Source organism: Muntiacus reevesi, chromosome 8 (assembly GCF_963930625.1).
Source record: "Muntiacus reevesi chromosome 8, mMunRee1.1, whole genome shotgun sequence".
NCBI lineage: Eukaryota > Metazoa > Chordata > Mammalia > Artiodactyla > Cervidae > Muntiacus > Muntiacus reevesi.
In genome coordinates, this window is record NC_089256.1 from 44,753,646 (window position 1) to 44,773,259 (window position 19,614).

The 19,614-nt window shown below is 36.9% G+C and overlaps 1 protein-coding gene across 7 annotated transcripts in view; it reads right to left on the reverse strand.

Annotated features, from left to right (window-relative positions):
• The window catches only part of POLQ (DNA polymerase theta), a 143,972-nt gene that overhangs the window by 60,525 nt on the left and 63,833 nt on the right, over positions 1-19,614 (reverse strand). For 6 of the 7 annotated variants that reach the window (XM_065943523.1, XM_065943525.1, XM_065943526.1 and 3 more), the window contains 6 exons: positions 13,629-13,771; positions 12,400-12,604; positions 11,965-12,107; positions 3,608-3,801; positions 2,323-2,447; positions 820-1,063 (listed from right to left, as the gene is read on the reverse strand). In XM_065943523.1, the coding sequence (XP_065799595.1) occupies positions 820-1,063; positions 2,323-2,447; positions 3,608-3,801; positions 11,965-12,107; positions 12,400-12,604; positions 13,629-13,771 (1,054 nt within the window). The remainder of the gene's footprint in view (positions 1-819; positions 1,064-2,322; positions 2,448-3,607; positions 3,802-11,964; positions 12,108-12,399; positions 12,605-13,628; positions 13,772-19,614) is intronic. The other variant, XM_065943522.1, reaches the window with a different exon arrangement.

Genomic DNA, 19,614 nt, shown 5'->3' on the forward strand with positions numbered 1-19,614 from the left:
TGATGTGAGGTGGCACTGGGCAGTGAGACCTTTCCTTTGATTATGCCCCCCCATCCCTTCCCAATGTTACAAGTTTCAGAGCCTGTGTCAAGGTTCTTAAATAAGAGCATCTGCACTTAAAATGAGTGGGAGGAAAGGAGCATTGAACTGGAAATGAGATTAATGCTCTAATTTAGAACAAATTTTTAAAACCTGAAAATAAAACTGTAAACACTTGAAAGTGCCTAAATAGCTATAGAATCTGGCTGAGATTCCATATAACAAAGAGTTCAAAGAGTTCTCAAAGTGGGTGAGAAAATAACCTATTCCTTGATAATATCCTGAGGCCAGCCCATTCAATGAATTAGTTTTAAACACACACATACACACACATATATGTCAAAGAGTCCTCTTCTCATAAACTGGTTTTGAGGGACTAGGGTTCCAAAGAATATTCAAGAAGAGTAAATATTAAAGTGTTCTTGCCTGAAGGAAAATCTAAAATGAGTCCTGGATATAGACTGAGAACTAAAATCCATCAAAGCAGAAAGCCTTGCTAACTTAACTTTACTCAGTCTTTCTAGGAGAAAGTTATGATACTTTTAACAGTGCCTTTAAAGTCATAAAATATATTTTAAATACATATACACAAAAAAGTAATCCTCGAGGGGGGAAAAGTAGCCAGATTTTCTTCCACTTATACCAAACATGGCATGATATTATCTAAGAGAAAAATATGCTTTACCATCTGAGCCACCAGGGAAGTCCAACAAATTATCTACTACTTACAAATTATCCTGTTTCATTTAATAACCTATGTAGACGAGGGGATTTTCTTACCTTTTAAAAGGTGCAGCATTCTTCAGAACACTTTCCACCTCAGCAACATCTGCTCTAGCAAGATCAGCCACAGTAAGAAAACCAGATGCATAGAGGAATCTGGCCCGCTGTGCATTAAGTAATGATACCCGGACCAGGTCACACAGCTCCCTTTGGATGCCAAATGTAAGACGCTTCTGAAATTGGGAGAGTAGTAGTTCCATGTTGTGCCAGCCCAGGCGGTTGGAAAACACTGTAATCATCCCTAGAATATTCATGGAATAATTACTGAATTAAAAATTCTTTCTAGACCAATTCTCTATTTCTTGAGAGGTAGTTTTGTTTCACTCTTTTTTTCCCCTATAGAACTATAAAGTTTAACAGGCTCAAAGTGTAAATTAATAGTAGAGTAGACTGATATCAAGAGCCTAGCTAGTTGGCAAGACACATTAACTATTATCTCGTTTATTCTTAATCATAAATTTATATCCAAAAATATTGAGGCAGAGCACACAAAAACAAAACAAACAAAAGCCCTCACTAGTTCATTCCTCTCTTTCTCTCTCTCACTCTTCCTTATTTTAAGGAAGAAAGTACTCTGGTTTCCATCTAGAGAAAACAAGAGAACTAATTTAAATTGTCAAGTGCTAAGAGGACTATTTCCAAAGAGTAAGGGTCCCATTGATATTTTCTTAAAAAATAAAAAAGTTGCCCAACTTGATAGCTATACTCTCTTAAAATAAAGAGGCCAGAGCAGCCAAGTGTCAAATCATTAAGAAAATCACTTCCCTACGAGAACATTAATTCTAGAGGTAATCTGATATCTTTGATGCCAGTGAGTTAAAGATAAGCCTCTCCCTTCTCACTCCCCTCTCTCAGCATCTTTCCCTCAGTACTCCCTCACATATGCACACACCTTCACAATGAAACTTATAAATACAGTCTCCAGGAGCCCAGGATTGCCTTCCTAATGGCTTACGGATTTGGTAGTAAAATCAAATCTAGAACTTCCCTTGTTTGCCTACCTTAGAAAAAATGAACTTAATTTTATTAATGAAGACCAGTATTTCCTTAGAGAAGAGATAATATTTAGAACAGTGAGATAGAAATCCAAAAATCCCTCTTCATTTGCCATCCTCTGCAATAACAAGTATTAATCAGTAACTTGAAAAAAGCAAGACAAGTGAGAATTATGTCTACTTCTTCTTTCAAGACCCCTACCCCAGAAAAAGAAAAAGAAAACAGAAAGAAGAAAGATGGTCATCAGGGTGCTAACAGATAGAAAGAGACCAAGATACAGACACTCAGCTAGCTGCCAGTCTTCTGCAGCAGGGTCACTGAGCCCAGAGGAGTCACTGCTGGAGGTGTTCTGATGATGACAGGGACTATACAAAATTATGCTTTGACATGATCACATCACTTTTAGAGAAGCCTACAGTAAAACAGAATTTGAAAAAAAGTGATCTTAACTTGACCTCAAACCAAAGAGTCTTAAATAAATGTGGGAATGCTTATTTAACTGACCTGCATAAACAGCAGCTGACTGTTGTAATGACTGAATCTGTCCACGATTGCATCCATATTTCTGATTAATTTCCTTTAAGGGAACTTCACTGATTAAATCTAATAGCACAAGACTGGTAAAAAATCTGGAAAGTAAATTACCAAAAGTACAGTAAGAGGTCACTTATGTTTATTATGAAAGCACAATATAGATGCTAAGAAATAAGAAAGAACCAAAAAAAGGTAAGAGAGGGTTTACACCTCTGAGAAAGAGAGAAGATTCTTAATAGGATATAGCATTAGTGGACAAAGAGCTCAATGGCTGTAAAAGTAAATTCTAACAAATGTTGGCACTATAGCAAAAAACTAATATCTGTATGACAAAAAGATTTCTTCCATATTTTAATACTATTAACTAATTTTAAGAAATGAGTCTTAGTTCAAGAAAGGTGATGGCACAAATATTTTTTTAAAGAATGCTTGAAATACAGTTATATCACTGAATCATGTTTCAACCAAAATTTGGTTATAAAAAACCAAATCAATTGCCTTTTGATGTGAAAAGCAATTGTGCCACAAATCATCCAAGTATATTTGGATTATATGTATTTGTATATAATCCTTACAAAATTTACACTTGAGTATACATAAATAGGAGAAGGCAATGGCACCCCACTCCAAAACTCTTGCCTAGAAAATCCCATGGACAGAGGAGCCTGGTAGGCTGCGGTCTATGGGGTCACTAAGAGTCGGACACGACTGAGCGACTTCATGTTCACTTTTCACTTTTATGCATTGGAGAAGGAAATGGCAACCCACTCCAGTGTTCTTGCCTGGAGAATCCCAGGGATGGGGTCGCACAGAGTCGGACACGACTGAAGTGACTTAGCAGCAGCAGCATGACGTAAATAATATGAAACTACTGCTTTAAGAGAAGCAATTTTATTGTATTTCAAAAAAGCTAAAGCCTATATAATTTATCCACCTGAAATCTTTCAAATGGCTCTTCTCTACTGGTAATGAATCACTTCTAAGGGAAGTACAAACCATATCCTTAAATGAAGCCACACTAAGTTGGCAGTTTTGATTCACATCTTCTTTATGGGAAGAAGTAATTAAATGTTCTACTTTAAAAAGTCTCAATATACAATAGCTTCTTATAAGCTACAAAGAAGAAACTAAAATATCAATAAATTTAGTAAGTACAAGAAGTTGAAAATTTTACTATATTCAGTCAAAACTGGACATCTGTTGTATATCCAATACTGTGTTAAAAACAGAATAGTCCAGGCTCCTTGATATTTACCTTTTATGGATGGCCACTTGTCGGTGCTGTCTCTCAGTTCTGGCTACTAAATTTCCTTTCACACAGCGAGCCAAGAACCCTTCTTCAACTCCTACTAGCTCTGCCACCCGTTTCATAGAAGCTGGCAACTTCTCCCATAAACAGAAAAATCGATACCAATCAATAGTAGTCCAATCCTCAAATACAGGTGTAACCTAAAGGAAAGAAGCATCATTCATTACTTAAAATTACTGCATTACAAAAGGGACAAAATTGTGGATGTGAACTTCATATTAAAAATAAAAGCCTCAATATTTGGATTTCTAAATATGATAGTGTCTCATTAAACTTCATTTAATCACAAGCAACTCACAGATGAGAAAAACACTAATAGCAGCCACCCAAAAAAGGAATAAGAATATAGATATACAAGAATAATGTTTCTCTTTGTCATGGAATTAAGTTAGTATAAATTTTTAAACTGTATATGCTAACCACTTGAGAATTACTAGGAAAATAACTTCAAAAAATATAGAGAAAAATTAATTAAAGAAGTTTAAATGTTATACACAAAAGTGTCTGCTGAACTCAAAAGAAACCAGTAAAAACACAAGAGAACAAAAGAAGACATGAGACACAGAAAATAAAGAGACAAAATGTGGAAGATGTAAATCCAACTACACCAACAGTAACATTAAATATGAATGGGCTAAATAACCTATCAAAGATAGAGACTGACAGACTGGATTAAAGAAAACAACACAGAATCCAACTATATGCTGTCTGTAAGAGACACATTATAGATTCTAAAATACAAATAGGTCAAAAGTCACGTATGGATGTGAGAGTTGGACCATAAAGAAGGCTGAGTGCCAAAGAATTGATGCTTTTGAAATGTGGTGCTGGAGAATACTCTTCAGAGTCTCTGGGAGTCAAGGAGATCAAACCAGTCAATCCTAAAGGAAATCAACCCTTAATGTTCATTGGAAGGACTGATACTAAAGCAGAAGTTCCAATATTTAACTACCTGAATTTCAAGAGCCGACTCATTGTGAAAGTATCTAATGCTGAGAAAGACTGAAGGCAAGAGGAGAAGGGGGTAACAGAGGATGAGATGGCTAGACGGCATCATCAACTCTCTGGACCTGAGTTTGAGCAACCTCCAGGAGATGATAAACAGACACGCTGCAGTCCATGGGATCACAGAGTTGGACATCACTGAGAGACTGAATACCACCCCCCATACAATGAATACTATTCTGCATTAAAGAACTTAAGTACTGATACATGATAAAACATGGAAGAGTCTTGAAAACATTATGCTAAGTGAAAGAAACCAGCTGTAAAGGATAACATATTATATAATTCTATTTACTGAATAAGAACAGATTAGAAAGCCTACAGAAAAACAGAATGTACACTAATGGTTGCTCAGGGGTAGGGGAGAATGAGAAGGTTGAAAGAAAATGTGGAGTGACTGCTAATAAGTACAGGGTTTCTTTCTGTGGTGATGAAAATATTATGCAATTAGATGCTAATGATTGAACAACTCTGTGAACATACTAAAAATTATTGACCTGTACACATTAAATGATATACTATGTGAACTGTATTGCAACAAAGCTATTTTCAAAAAAATTCAAATTCTCTATGAGCAAATTTTCAGAACACTCTTGAAAGCCCCAACATAGACTCAAAGAAACATCTCTCTTCACAAGTAAGACCAATCAAATAAAAAAGAAGGATGTCAATCAGTTCTCCTCCACGTTAACGTATAAATTTAACAATGTCAATGAAAATACCAAGTTAATTCTAAGCATTATACTAAAAGGTAAGCAAGCAAGAATAGGTATGAACATCAGAAAAGAACAGTGAAACTAACCCTACTAGATAATACAATAAAAGCTTTTAATTAAAACAAAGGTAGTAGTGTACATATTAGTAAAATTGGTCTATTGTCAGGTCAACATATGAAATAAAAATATACCCAACAACAAATGGAAATTAGAAATGTATCTAAATACAAACGCATACTAGAACATAAAAACTGGGGGGAAAAAAGTTAAGTGAAAGCAGAAGAAAATTTTTCAGTCATTGTGTATAAATCAAACCTTTTTAATAAATTAAGATGTGACTACAGATAGCCATTATAAAAAAGATAAAATTGAAGAACCATATATTAGAATAAACTTTAAATGGAACATAGTTCAAAAGAGAGAGACTAGAATCATATAATTATTTGAAGAAATTGTGAGAGGATACCTTCATAATCCCAGAGCAAGCAAATAATTTCTCACTAAGGTTCAAAATTCACCTATATATTTTAAAATGCTATACAAAACACACAATAAACAAAATCAAAAGCTGAGTGGAAAACTAGGAGAAAAGTATTTATGTCACAAAGAACTACCCCCTTAGTATATATAAAAGAACTGTTAAAACTTAAGAAAAAGACCAAAAACACAATAGAAAAATGTGCAAAAGATACAGACAATTCATAGAAAATAAAACCATACTGCCTTAAGTATACAGAAAAGAAATGTTCAAATTTATCCATAAGAATGCAAAAAGTATACGCAAAACAGAAAAGCTTAAAAAAATATAAAAGCTTGACAACATACCTTTTTTTATGAGGTTGCAGAAAAACAACCACCTCATATAGCACTGGTAAAATTGGAATTGCAATTTTGCAAAACCAAAATCACATGTCTTTACACTTAATTCAGCAATCATACTTCTTGGATTCTTTCCTAAAGATACACCTCCATCAAAACTACAAAATTATGCACCAAAGTTATTCACTGCAGCATCATTTGCCATACCAGAATATTGGGAACAATTCAAATATTCATCAGAGGAACTGACTGAATAAACAATGGTATATCCACATACACAATGGAGTTATACAGATGTAAAAAGAATAAAACTCTTCATGAACTGCTAAAGAGTGCTTTCCAAGATATACTGTTGAAAGTAATGTATATAGCATGCGTGTGTGCTCACTCAGTCGTGTCCAACTCTTTGCGGCTACATGGACTGTAACCCACCAGGTGCCCCTGTCCACGGAATTTTCTAGGCAAGAACACTGGAGTGGGCTGTCATTTTCTACTCCAAGGGATCTTCCCGACCCAGGGATCAAATTCAAGTCTCTTGCATCTCCCACACTGTCAGGCAGATTCTTTACCACTGTGCTTCCTGGCAAGCCTCGTGCATTAAATCTAATTTTCATGGAAGTAAACTGGAAGTCTGACCCTAGAGCTCATAATCATAACCACTGTACAGTAAGTGAGACTTATTTTTAAGGCCATGCCAGATAACTGGTAAGACCAGCTTTGAGATTCTTCTTAGCCACATTCTCAGGCACAGAACTTTGATCATATGAAGTACGCATGTGAAGTAGAAGTACACACATTCACTAGAAGAAGGAAAAATGGCCCTGTCCAGACATTTCTCCTAGTGCTCACCCCTATAGAGTGTTTTTATTGAAATACATTTCTTGATAAGCCTTCCTAATTCTTAACAATAATTTCAGATTTACCCCCCACTCACTTGCCTATCAAAACACACATATTTGCTCCTTCCCTCCTCCCAGGTTTATTGAGGTAATTGACAAGTGAAATCAAATATATTTATTTAAAGGGGACAATAATATGATTAGATATATGTATTCAGAGTGAAATGACTACCACAATCAGGTGATTAGCACATCTATTACCTCACATAGTTACCACTGTGTGTGTGTATGGTGAGATTCTCTCTGTAAGCAAATCCAAGTATACAATACAGTATGACTAGCTATAATCACTATGCTGTATATTAAATTCCCAAAACTTATTCATCTTACACAGGCATACCTTAGGGATCCTGTAGATTCATTTTAAAACATCATGATAAAACAATTATCACAATCAAGTGAGCCACACAAGTTGTCTGGTTTCCCAGTGCATATAAGAGTAGTCTCTTAAGTATGCAATAGGATTATGTCTAATAAAATCCAAGCACACACTTTAATTTAGAAGTAATTCTGGGGACTTTCCTTGTGGTATAGCGGATGGGAATCCGCCTTGCCAATTCAGGGAACAAAGGTTCAACCCCCAGTCCAGGAAGAGTCAACATGCCACAGAGCAGCAAAGCCCATGCGTCACAACTACTGAGACCATGTGCTGCAACTACTGAAGCCTGCAGGCTCTACGGCCTGTGAGCCACGATCAATGAGCCCCTGTGCTGCAACCACTGGAGCCCGTGTGCCTAGAACCTGTGCTCCACAAGAGAAGCACTGCAATGAGTGCACACAACTAGAGAGTAGTCCCCACTTTCCACAGCTAGAGAAAGCCCACACGCAGCAGCAAAGACCCAATGCAACTAAATAAATTTTTTTTTTTTTAAATTTTTTTAATTTTAAAAAAGAAAAATAATGCTGGGACTTCCCTGATGTTCCAGTGGTTAAAACTCTGCATCAATGCAGGGGGCCCAGGTTCAATCCCTGGTCAGGGAACTAGATTCCATGTGCCACAACTAAGACCCAGCAAGGCCAAGTAAATATTTTTTCAAAATAATAATGCTGTTAGGGAATTCTCTGGTAGTCCAGTGAAGTGACTTGGATTCCATGCTCTCATTTTTGAGGACAGGTGTTTGGTCCCTAGTTGAAGACAAGCCAAAAACGTATGGCCAAAAATAAATAAATAAAAAATTTTTAATTAAAAAATAAAAACAATGCTGTTAGAAAAATGGCACCAAGAAACTTATTCAACGTAAGGTTACCACAAACCTTCCATTTCTAAAAAGGAAATCCAGTGTCTATAAAGTACAATAAAACAAAGCAACACACAATGAAATCAGGAAGCATGCCTGTAACTGCAAGATGGCACCTTTGACCAACACCTCCCCACGCTGCCACACCCCAGCCCCTGGCAAGTACCACCGCACTCTGTTTCTGAGTTCAGCTTTCTCACAGGCCACATGGGTAAAACCATACAAAGTTTATCTTCCTCTGTCTGGTTTATTACATTTAGCACAAGGCCCACCAGGTTAATCCACGTTGTCACAAATGGAAAAGTTTCCTTTTTTTTAATAGATAAATGATGTTCCATTGTATACACAGCTTTAACTTTCTATTTTAAGCTGATAACTTTGATTCTACACAAAAACTCTGTATTTTTACTTCTCCATCCCCTCTCATTTAATGGAGGTTATATTATAATTTACATTTTATGTATCCATTAGCAAATTATAATTGTTTTCAATGTTTGTCTTTAACTTTTGTATAACTCATTTGCAAATTACCATTATATTCTGAATTCTGAATCTGATTATAAATTTACCTTTACCAGTGAGTTTTATACATTCATGTTTTATGTTGTTAAACAGTATCCTTTCATTTTAGCGTAAAGAACTTCCTTTAGCATTTCTTATAAATGCATGTCACGGATGATGAATTTCTTCAGCTTCTGTCTGTCTGAGAAAATCTTTATCTTACCTTCATTTCGGAAAGACAGTATGCTAGGTATAGTACTCTTAGTTGGCAGTTTTCTTCTTTCAATATTTTGATACATCATAATAATCTCTCTGCAAAGTTTCTGCTGAGAAATCCGATAGCCTTATGAAGTTTGCTTGTACTTGACAATAGTCTTTTCTCCTGTCGCTTTCAAAATTCTCATCTTTGATTTTTGACAGTTTGATGTATCGAGATGAAGTCCTTTTGGGGTTGTACCTGTTTGAGGTCCTCTTAGCTTCATGTCCATATCTATCTCCATATTTGGGATATTTTTAGCCATTATTTTCTTTAAATAGACTTTGTCATTTTCTCTCCCTCCTCCATCTTGGACTTCAATAATATATATGATGGTGTCCGATAAGTCTTGTGGGGTTTTTTCACTCTATTCTTTCTAGCCAACCCCCCACAACACCCCTTCCTCTGGATGTATAATTTCAAATGACCTATCTGAATTCACTGATTCTTTCTTATGCTTTATCAAGTCTGCTTTTGAAGCTCTCTATTGAATTTTACAGATCACTCATTGTATTCTTCAGCTCTGGGATTTCTGGGTTTGGGGGGCTTAGTGGGGTGGGGGCTTTTGTAAAACGGTTTCTATTTCTTTGTTGAACTTTTCATTCTGTTCATGTATTGACTTCTTACTTTTGTTCAGTTGCCTATTTGTGTTTTCTTTAATGAAGTTAACTGAATTTCATTAAAAGGATTATTCTGAATTCTTGGTCAGTCAGTTCATAGACCTCTTTTAAGTTTGGTTACTGAAGTTTTTATTAACTTATTAATTTCTTTGGTGATGGTGGTGGTGTCATGTTTCCCTTATTCTTCATTATGCTTGCATGTTGGTGTTGGTGTCTGTGCATTTGAGGAAGTGGTCACTTCTTCCGATCTTCATGTTTGCTATGCCAGCGGAAGATTTTCACTAGTCAGACTAGTCTGGGGAAAAAGCCAGCTGGTAGAACTCATAAGGGAACAGGCAGGGCCTCTGAGCTGCCTGGTCGGGTGAAACTGCTAGCCTGGTTACATGGACAGTCATGACCCACGACTGTGCTCACACAGTCAGGCAGGCTGGCTGAGCTCTGAGGCTGGGCAGGGCTGCTCCTGGGTTCTCTGGTCAAGCAGGAACGAAGTGTACTGCCTGGCTACTTGGTGCATTAGCTGGATTCCGTGTCCAGGTACAGGCAGAGACTGTGCTCCACAGCTGGGTGAGCCCAAAGGATGAACTCTGTATTCATGCAGGATTCCAGGCTATATTCCAGAGTCAGGCTCCCTGGTCAGGCAAGGCTGCAGACAAGCTCTGCAGCTGGCAGGGCTACTGGCTTGGCTCCCTCTCTTTTTTTTAAGTTTTTATTATAACTTTTTATTAAGACCTCATAAATCACATTCTTAATCTGACTCTGTTACTACATGTTCCCTCTATGAATTCCCCCCAGATATTTTTTTATTCTTATAAAAAAAGAATAAAATTTTTTTATTCTTAAAAAAATAAAAATTTATAAGTATATACATTGAGAATTATGCACAGGCTAGGGATGCCAGCTGGGCAGAATTGCTTGCCCTACTTCCCAGTCAAATGGGGACATCATTCTGATGCCACAGAGAATGGAATCATTTGATGGTCTTTCTGATTAAGAGAGAGATGCAGTACCACTTCCATGATCCAAATACCAGTCACTGTGAGCTCCAAATGTTTCTTTGTTCCTAGCTGACCACTGGTGGTCTAGCTAACCTTGCCAATTCCCCTAGGTTTCTCTGTGAGGAAAGACAGAAGTGACCTTCCCAAGGAATGTTCCAGAATGCTGAGGAAACTAGATGCCAACCTTGACTCTCTTTATCCCACTAGAGAAACCATGGATTCTCCAGTGAGGTACTGTGCTTACTTGAAAGAGGGGCAACACAGTCAAAGTGAAACCACTGCTCTTAGCATTTTACTGTGGTTTCTCTCAGTTTTAGCACTCTAATAGAGTGTTTTAACCTCACCACCAGGTTCTAGGATTTTTAGAAAGTGTTCTTGACTGTGAATAGTTGCTAATTCATATCTTTGATAGGACTAGAGTCAGAGATCTCTTTTACAATCATGTTGCCTACATCACTCCCCACATCTACTCTTTTTTTTTTTTTTTTCCCCCACATCTACTCTTAACTGCAAAATTAAGTCTTTTCAGTCAGGTTCTTGCCAGAGAATATGACCTCAAACTGTATTTCATCCAATTATTATAAAAAATCCTTGCCCTAAGAAATAATATTTATAAAAGATTATCTACTGTAAACAAGCTCTTAAAATTCTTCATTGCATTTATTATAAATACTTTATCAAAAATGTAAGTCCCATAGTGTGATTTTTAGGACTACATTACTCTTAGGCAATAAAATGAAATACTTCTAATTTTTTTTGTTTTTTATCTTATTAAGGCTAACCAGCTTTACTCTTTGCTACAGTTGCTAGACAGCCCAGAATCAATGTTGGGCACAACAATTGTACATGACTTACTGGTGTTCTTGTTTATGTATCAATCTTTGCTTGAGTTTTACATTATGATCTTATCCTTAATTTCCAGATATCTCATTATCCTTTGCTGTGTTCTTACAAACTGTATAATACATGTTTTTAATAAATCACCTCAAATCCTTTTGAAAGAAAGCTGGAAAAAATACACAAATAGGCAAGCAGATTTAAAAGGTCACTAGCACATTTAGCTTATTACTTTTTGTCTTACTTCATCTTACTTATTACAATTTGCCTCATTTCATCTCTATTCCCACCAGTACTATCCTAGTCAAGGAAAGCAGACAATATATTCCCTTAGTGTATTTTTGATGTTCAGGATTCTTTATAGGTATTTTCTCCCCATTTTCACAAAGATAATAATGAAGAAAACACAGAACTTACCAGATAAACAATATGCAGATCATTCTCTAAAACAAAGCCCTTCATTGCTCTTTGTAGGTCAGCAAAAATATCTAAAGTATCAACTGGAGAAAGTGAAGAAAAAAGAGTTGCCGAACCAAGATGTGTTGGATGATATATATTTCCTGGTTTGGGAGTGGGGGTGGGGAAATAATGGATCAAATGTTAAAAATAAAACAAAATATTGTCTTTTGGCATTCTGTAATTAATCTTTCAGGCTCTGATCAATCTTACAAACAGAATCCAATGCATGGATATTTATCAGCAGGCTCTATGCTACTTGTTTGATGTGGCTGAACACAGCACTGATTTACTTAAAATGAGTTGATAAGTCAATTTTCTTTTACTAAACGAGTCTTAGATACTCTAAATCACTAAAGATAAAAAAGTAAGTTGCAATTCAGAAGTCATATTTACCTTCTGTTCCATCACTAGCTTCACTAATCTGGATGAATTCATTTTCTAGTAGCCACATTACACAGGCCTCAATTGCTCCAAGTTGAACAGAATCTTTATTTTTCTGAATTCCCTGCTTCCCTTCTTTCATACTTGCAGCCAAAAATGTGCAAGAAGCATAAGTCTGTATATCTTGTGATGTACTTGCCACTCCACCAACTATTATCTGAGAAAAGAAGTTCAAAATCTTCTGTAACTTTTTAATGAAACACAGGCTCTCATAAAATAAATTATTTTTTCTCTTAAAACGTTATCAGCATCTTAATGCAGAGACTCTTTATTAACTCTTCCACCATCATTCATTACAAAAATGGATAACACCTATTGACAACATGGAAAGTTTTCCTTAAAAGTAGATCCAGGGACTTCCTTGGTGGTCCAGTGGTTAAGAATTCACCTTGTAATGCAAGGAACATGGGTTTGATCCCTGGTCAGGGAACTAGATCCCACATGCTGTGAAGCAATTAAGCCCACAATTAGAAAAGTCAGTGTGCCTCAACAAAAGATCCCATGTGCTGCTACTAAGACCCAAAGCAAATATATCAAATATATACATATATTTTTTTTAAGTAGATCCAACATGTTCTCAGAAATGAAAATATCAAGATCTAAAATGCAAGAACTAACAATATAATTAAATAATACACACACACACACACACACACACACATACTATAAAAATAGGTGGCGCTAGTGGTGAAGAATCTGCTTGTCAATGCAGGAGACACAAGAGTCACAGGTTTGACCCTAGGTCGGGAAGATCCCCTAGAGAAGGAAATGGCAACCCAGTCCAGTATTCTTGTCTGGAAAATTTCATGGAGAGAGGAGCCTGGCAGGCCATATTCCATGGGGTCACAAAGAGTCAGACGCAACTGAGCACACACACATTATCTGGATGGAGGAACTAAGGTCCATCGTTGTCATCTTTTTAAAAAAATTCATAAAATAATAAAGAACACCTAAAAAATAAACAGAATCATCTGGCATTTGGGTTTCAAACCACTATTCTAAAGTAGATTTATATGGTACTAGCTGTATTAATCTATACAAAATAAAAGAGATTCAGACTTGAGAAGGTTATAAATAATCTCATAAAGAAACAGAAAGCTAAGAATTTTAACACACTAAAGCTCTACCATTGTACTATATGAACAAAAAAGTGAATGGTAATTTAGTGAACTCCCTCTTACCTCTAGAATAGCTCTTATCATGCTTGAGGTTACCTCTTCTCCTTCTTGTCTTTGCAAACAGCTACGAACAGGTTTCAGAGATCCCTGAAGTAGAGTTATGCCTTTTGATTTCTCAGAGTTTTTACAAACTAAGATACTCTCACCTATAACAGGAAAAAAAAAATACATTTGCAAAATCCCAACACATCTCCATAAGATATCTGCTAAAGAGAATTTAACTTGTCTTACTTGTTTAAAAGGAAAAAATAGATGACAGTGGCTGTTATACAATTACCACAAGTGTTTTTTATTTTCTGAATTTTGGATTAAAGGGGATCACAATATGCTATACCAAAATGTGCCACTTTAGCATAAGAATTATTTTGACCTGAAGGCAACTGAGAAGCAGCAAACATAGAGCTCTCTGCCCTCTGCCTATTTCTTAGAAGCAGGACATAAAAATCTCTGTGAATGTGTTCCCCTTTCTGCCTCTCATACCAGGAGAAAAATTCTTATCACTGGAGACAAAAATTCAGCACTGACATAGGTGTGCACAAACCTTACTATATAAAGCTTAACTTGCATTAATTTCCAGCACATGCCTACCCTTCCACAATCTATCACCACATAGAAACCCAAACCCCTTTTCTTTTTTTAATTTATTTTTAATTGGAAGATAATTGCTTTACAGTGCTGTGTTGGTTTCTGCCATACATCAACATGAATCAGCCATAGATACATATGTCTCCTCCCTCTTGAATCCCACTTCCACTTTCAACACCATCTCATCCCTCTAGGTTGTCACAGAGCACCAGGTTTGAGCTCCTTGAGTCATATAGCAAATTCCCGCAGGTTATCTATTTTACATATGATAATGTGTATGTTTCATCGCTACTCTCTCAATTTATCCCACCCTCTCCTTCCCCTACCGTGTCCACAAGCTTGTTTTCTATTTCTGCATTTCTATTGCTGCCCTGCAAATAGGTTCATTAATTTAGACCAAAATCTAGACCATTTTTCTAGATTCCATATATACATATTAATACACAATATTTTTTTCTGTGACTTAACTTCAATCTGTATTGAAGGTTCAATCTGTATTGAAGGCTCTAGGTTCATTCACCTCATTAGAACTGACTCAAATGCATTCCTTTTATGTCTGAGTAATATTTCATTGTATACAAGTACCACAACTTTATCCATTCATCTCTTGATAAACATCTAGGTTGCTTACATGCCCTAGCTATTATAAATAGTGCTGCAATGAACACTGGGGTACACATGTCTTTTTCAATTATGGCCAACCCCCTTTCCTTTGTTTTGTCACTTCTCTACAATTTATCACTCTGTTAAAAGGATACATAAATCCCCAGCATCTAACTGCTTCTTTGGATTCTTATTTCAATTAAGGACAACATGTATGTAAAAAATTAAACATCGACTCAAATATGTATGGTTTTTTTTCCTGTTACTCTGTAATTTTGTCAGTTTAATTTGCAAGCACAAGGCATAGAACCTAAGAGGGTAAAAGTTTTTTTTCCTTCCATACAGTACTATTATCATTGAATAAGTATGTAATAGTAAAAGATATTCTTGCAAACTATAAAGGAAAATGTATATACAAATTATTACTAGTTATGAAACTGCGTACCATCTCCTGTGTCCCTGTCCTTTGAAGTAAAAAGCTTTTGCTTCAGTCTTCCCAGGTGCTGCTAGTGGTAAAGACTCTGCCTGCCAACGCAGGAGCACAAGAGACACAGGTTCAATCCCTGGGTCAGGAAGATCCCGTGGAGAAGGGAATGGCACCTCACTACAGTATTCTTGCCTGGAAAATTCCATGGACAGAGGAGCCTGGCAGGCTAGAGTCCATGGGGCCACAGAGAGCTGGACACAACTGAGTACACAGGTCTTCAGTCTCCCAGGCCTCCCTTGAGTCTCAAAAGGTTGGCTAAAGAGTTAATGATTAGTAAACGTGAAGATATAGAAACAAAGAATAACTGTTGGCCTGGGAAACTGCTAACAATTTAGAGTATAAACCAGCTACAAAGCAGAGGCACTGAACTCTCAGTTCCTTGAAAAGTACAGATAAAAGGTCTGACACATATTCCTAAGCTGTTTCATAAGAAGCAGACTCCCAGATAGAAACTGCTGACTACAAGTACATAGACCCCAACCAGTTGAACCTAGAAAATTGGTGATGCTTCAAACTTCACCTTGATGCTAACCAATCTGAGAACTATGCACAATCTGCTCATTCACCCTGAAGCCCCTTTCCTCACACTGACTTTAAAAAGCCCTTTGCCTGCACCAAGATATTAAGATCGTTTTTAAGGTCACTAGTTCACATTCTTCTTCACAGTTAGCTGGTTTCAAATAAAGTCACTTTCCTTGACTCAACACCTTGTCACTTAACTTACTGGCCTATCGTGCAGTGAGTAGCCAAATCTGAGCTCCATTAACAGTTATACATGATAAAACAAAATAAAAAATATTACTGGATACCTAAAAATCACAATATAAAACTCACTAATTTAAATGCTTTAGGCTACTGAGATAACCAAATGAACAAAAATATGTGAAAGCACTCATTAATTAAAAACATATACAAATATACAATTTATAAAAACATAAACACTTACTATAACAATTAAGACTAGAGAAAACCCTTTTTTTTGCAAATGAATTCAATAGTAGGGGAAAGGAAGCAGTAAATAAGATGTTCAAGAGGTAAAATGAAGGCCACTTGCATTACAGAACAATAAAAATAAAAGTAGATTGTGGTAGACTATTGTAACCACCTAGGCAGAGAGAAAATATAGATGATGCTTTCCCAACACTGACTGCCAAATTGAAAATCAAGATAGGAAAAATGTAAGGAACTATAAACTTGATAACCATTGGTTATTTATCCCAAATATAATTACAAAAAACATTAGGTACCATCAAAACAAAGAGAAGTGAATATACCACCTGACACTTACAATAATTATAAAATAGCCTAGCTTAAAACAAAAAAAAAACTATCTAGAAAATGGATCAATTAGCATTAGCAATAGGTTAAAAATCACTTTGATCTGGTACAGCTCTTCTAGGCTTTGATTCTTCAACAAAATAGATAACCACTTTTCAGGATAACTAAGACTTATGAAAATGCCAAAAATACTGCCAATATATATTTCTAGGTCCTGTTCGCACTTGCCTAGAGATGCTGTATCCACTTCATAATAGAGAAGTCAATTTGAATCAAATCATGCATAGACTTGATATAATTGATCCACAAACCACTTAACTTGTAAATCACTGTTTTGGCACAAAGCACCATCATCCTACATTGAAAGGTTCCAAGAAATCCACAGAAAGATTAACAGTCATCTAAATAAAACACCAGGAAGTATTAATATCATTTATAAAATGCACAGAAGTTACAAAGATGCTACATAGTCCAAAGAGCATGACCAGGTATTTAAATCTTCACGGTTGCCATGAAACCCTTTATTTGCACACTTAAGAAATTCTGAGCAAGCCATATGTCATCCTGAAATGAAGCATTGTCATTGTTCCTGTTTAGGTGCTAAAGTGAAAGTGAAAGTGAAGTCGCTCATTTGTGTTCGACTCTTTGCGACCCCATGGACTGTAGACTACCAGGCTCCTCAGTCCACAGGATTCTCCAGGCAAGAATACTGGAGTGGGTTGCCATTTCCTTTCCAGGCGATCTTCCCAAACCAGGGATTGAACCCAGGGATCGAACCCAGGCCTCCCGCATTGGAGGCAGATGCTTTAACCTGTGAGCCACCAGGGAAGCCTAAGTTGCATCCAATTCTTTTGTGACACCATGGACTGTAGCCCACCAGGCTCCTCTATCTACGGGATTTCCCAGACAAGAATATTAGATGGGTTTCCATCTCCTTCTCCAGGGGATCTTCCCAACCCAGGGATCAAACCTTAGTCTCCTACATTGGCAGGTGGATTCTTTACCACTGGAAGCCCTGAATGAAGCACTATACAAAGTCAAAATCTCAGAAGTTTCCAAGACCTCAAAAACAAAGCTGTTGTGGTATATTTCAGCTTTGTTTGAACGTTATCTGATTTACTGCTTGATATTAATCCAGGCTGCCAACATTCCAATTATTCTTCTTCATGAGAAAGATAAGCACAATCTAAGAATGTAGCAAGCCAAATAAAACCTCTTTATATTCTACATTATCTTAAAGACCCTCTGGGCTTGAGAGAGTATCTGTATAAAAAAAAACTGACACAACACTTTCCAGAGTTGAGTCTAACTGAGAAATCAAGAGTAGAAGGAGGCAGTTAAAAATTAGACTGGAATGTCTTAGTCTCTTCCTCCCACCCATTTTAAACACATAAATGTAATCTGCATCAGTTCAGTTGCTCAGTTGTGTCTGACTCTTTGCGATCCCATGGACTGCAGCACGGCAAACTTCCATGTCCATCACCAATTCTTGGAGCTTACTCAAACTCATGTTCATTGAGTCGGTGATGCCATCCAATCATCTCACCTTCTGCCATTACCTTCTCCTCTCACCTTCAATCTTTCCCAGCATCAGGGTGTTTTCAAATGAGTCAGTTCTTTGCATCAGGTGGTCAAAGTATTGGAGTTTCGGTTTCATCATCAGTCCTTCCAAAAAATATTCAGGACTGATTTCCTTTAGGATGTACTGGTTGGATCTCCTTGCTGTCCAAGGGACTCTCAAGAGTCTTCTCCAACACCACAGTTCAAAAGCATCAATTTTTCAGGGCTCAACTTTCTTTATAGTCCAACTCTCACATCCATACATGACTATTGGAAAAACCATAGCTTTGACTAGACGGACCTCTGCTTTTTAATAGGCTATCTAGGTTGGTCATAGCGTTTCTTCCAAGGAGCAAGTGTCTTTTAATTTCATGGCTGTAGTCACAATCTGCAGTGATTTTGGAGCCACCCAAAATAAAGTCTGCCACTGTTTCCCCATCTATTTGCCATGAAGTGATGGGACCGGATGCCATGATCTTAGTTTCCTGAATGCTGAGTTGTAAGCCAACTTTTTCACTCTCTTCTTTCACTTTAATCAAGAGGCTCTTTAGTTCTCCTTCGCTTTCTGCCATAAGGGTGGTGTCATCTGCATATTTGAGGTTACTGATATTTCTCCCAGCAATCTTGATTCCAGCTTGTGCTTCATCCAGCCCAGAGCTTCTCATGATGTACTCTGTAAATAAGTTAATAAGCAGAGTGACAATATACAGCCTTGATGTACTCCTTTCCCAATTTGGATCCAGTCTGTTGTTCCATGTCCAATTCTAACTGTTTGGTGCTTCTTGACCTGCATACAGATATCTCAGAAGGCAGGTCAGGTGGTCTGGTATTCCCACCTCTTTAAGAACTTTACACAGTGTGTGGTGATCCACACAGTCAAGGGCTTTGGCATATAAAGCAGACATTTTTCTGGAACTCTCTTGCTTTTCTGATGTTGGCAATTTGATCTCTGGTTTCTCTGCCTTTTCTAAATCCAGCTTGAACATCTGGAAGTTCACGGTTTACGTACTGTTAAAGCCTGGCTAGAGAATTTTGAGCATTAATTTGATAGTGTGTGAGATGACTGCAACTGTGCAGTAGTTTGAGCATTCTTTGGCATTGCCTTTCTTTCAGATTGGAATGAAAACTGACCTTTTCCAGTCTTGTGGCCACTGCTGAGTTTTCCAAATTTGCTGGCATATTGCGTGCAGCACTTTCACAGCATCATCTTTGAGGACTTGAAACAGCTCAACTGGAATTCCAGCACCTCCACTAGCTTTGTTCGTAGTGATGCTCCTAAGGCCCACTTTTCTTCGCATTCTAGGATGTCTGACTCTAGGTGAGTGATCACACCATCATGATTATCTGGGTCGTGAAGATCTTTATTGTATAGCTTTTCTGTGTATTCTTGCCACCTCTTCTTAAACTCTTCTGCTTCTATTAGGTCCATACCATTTCTGTTCTTTATTGTGCCCATCTTTGCATGAAATGTTCCCT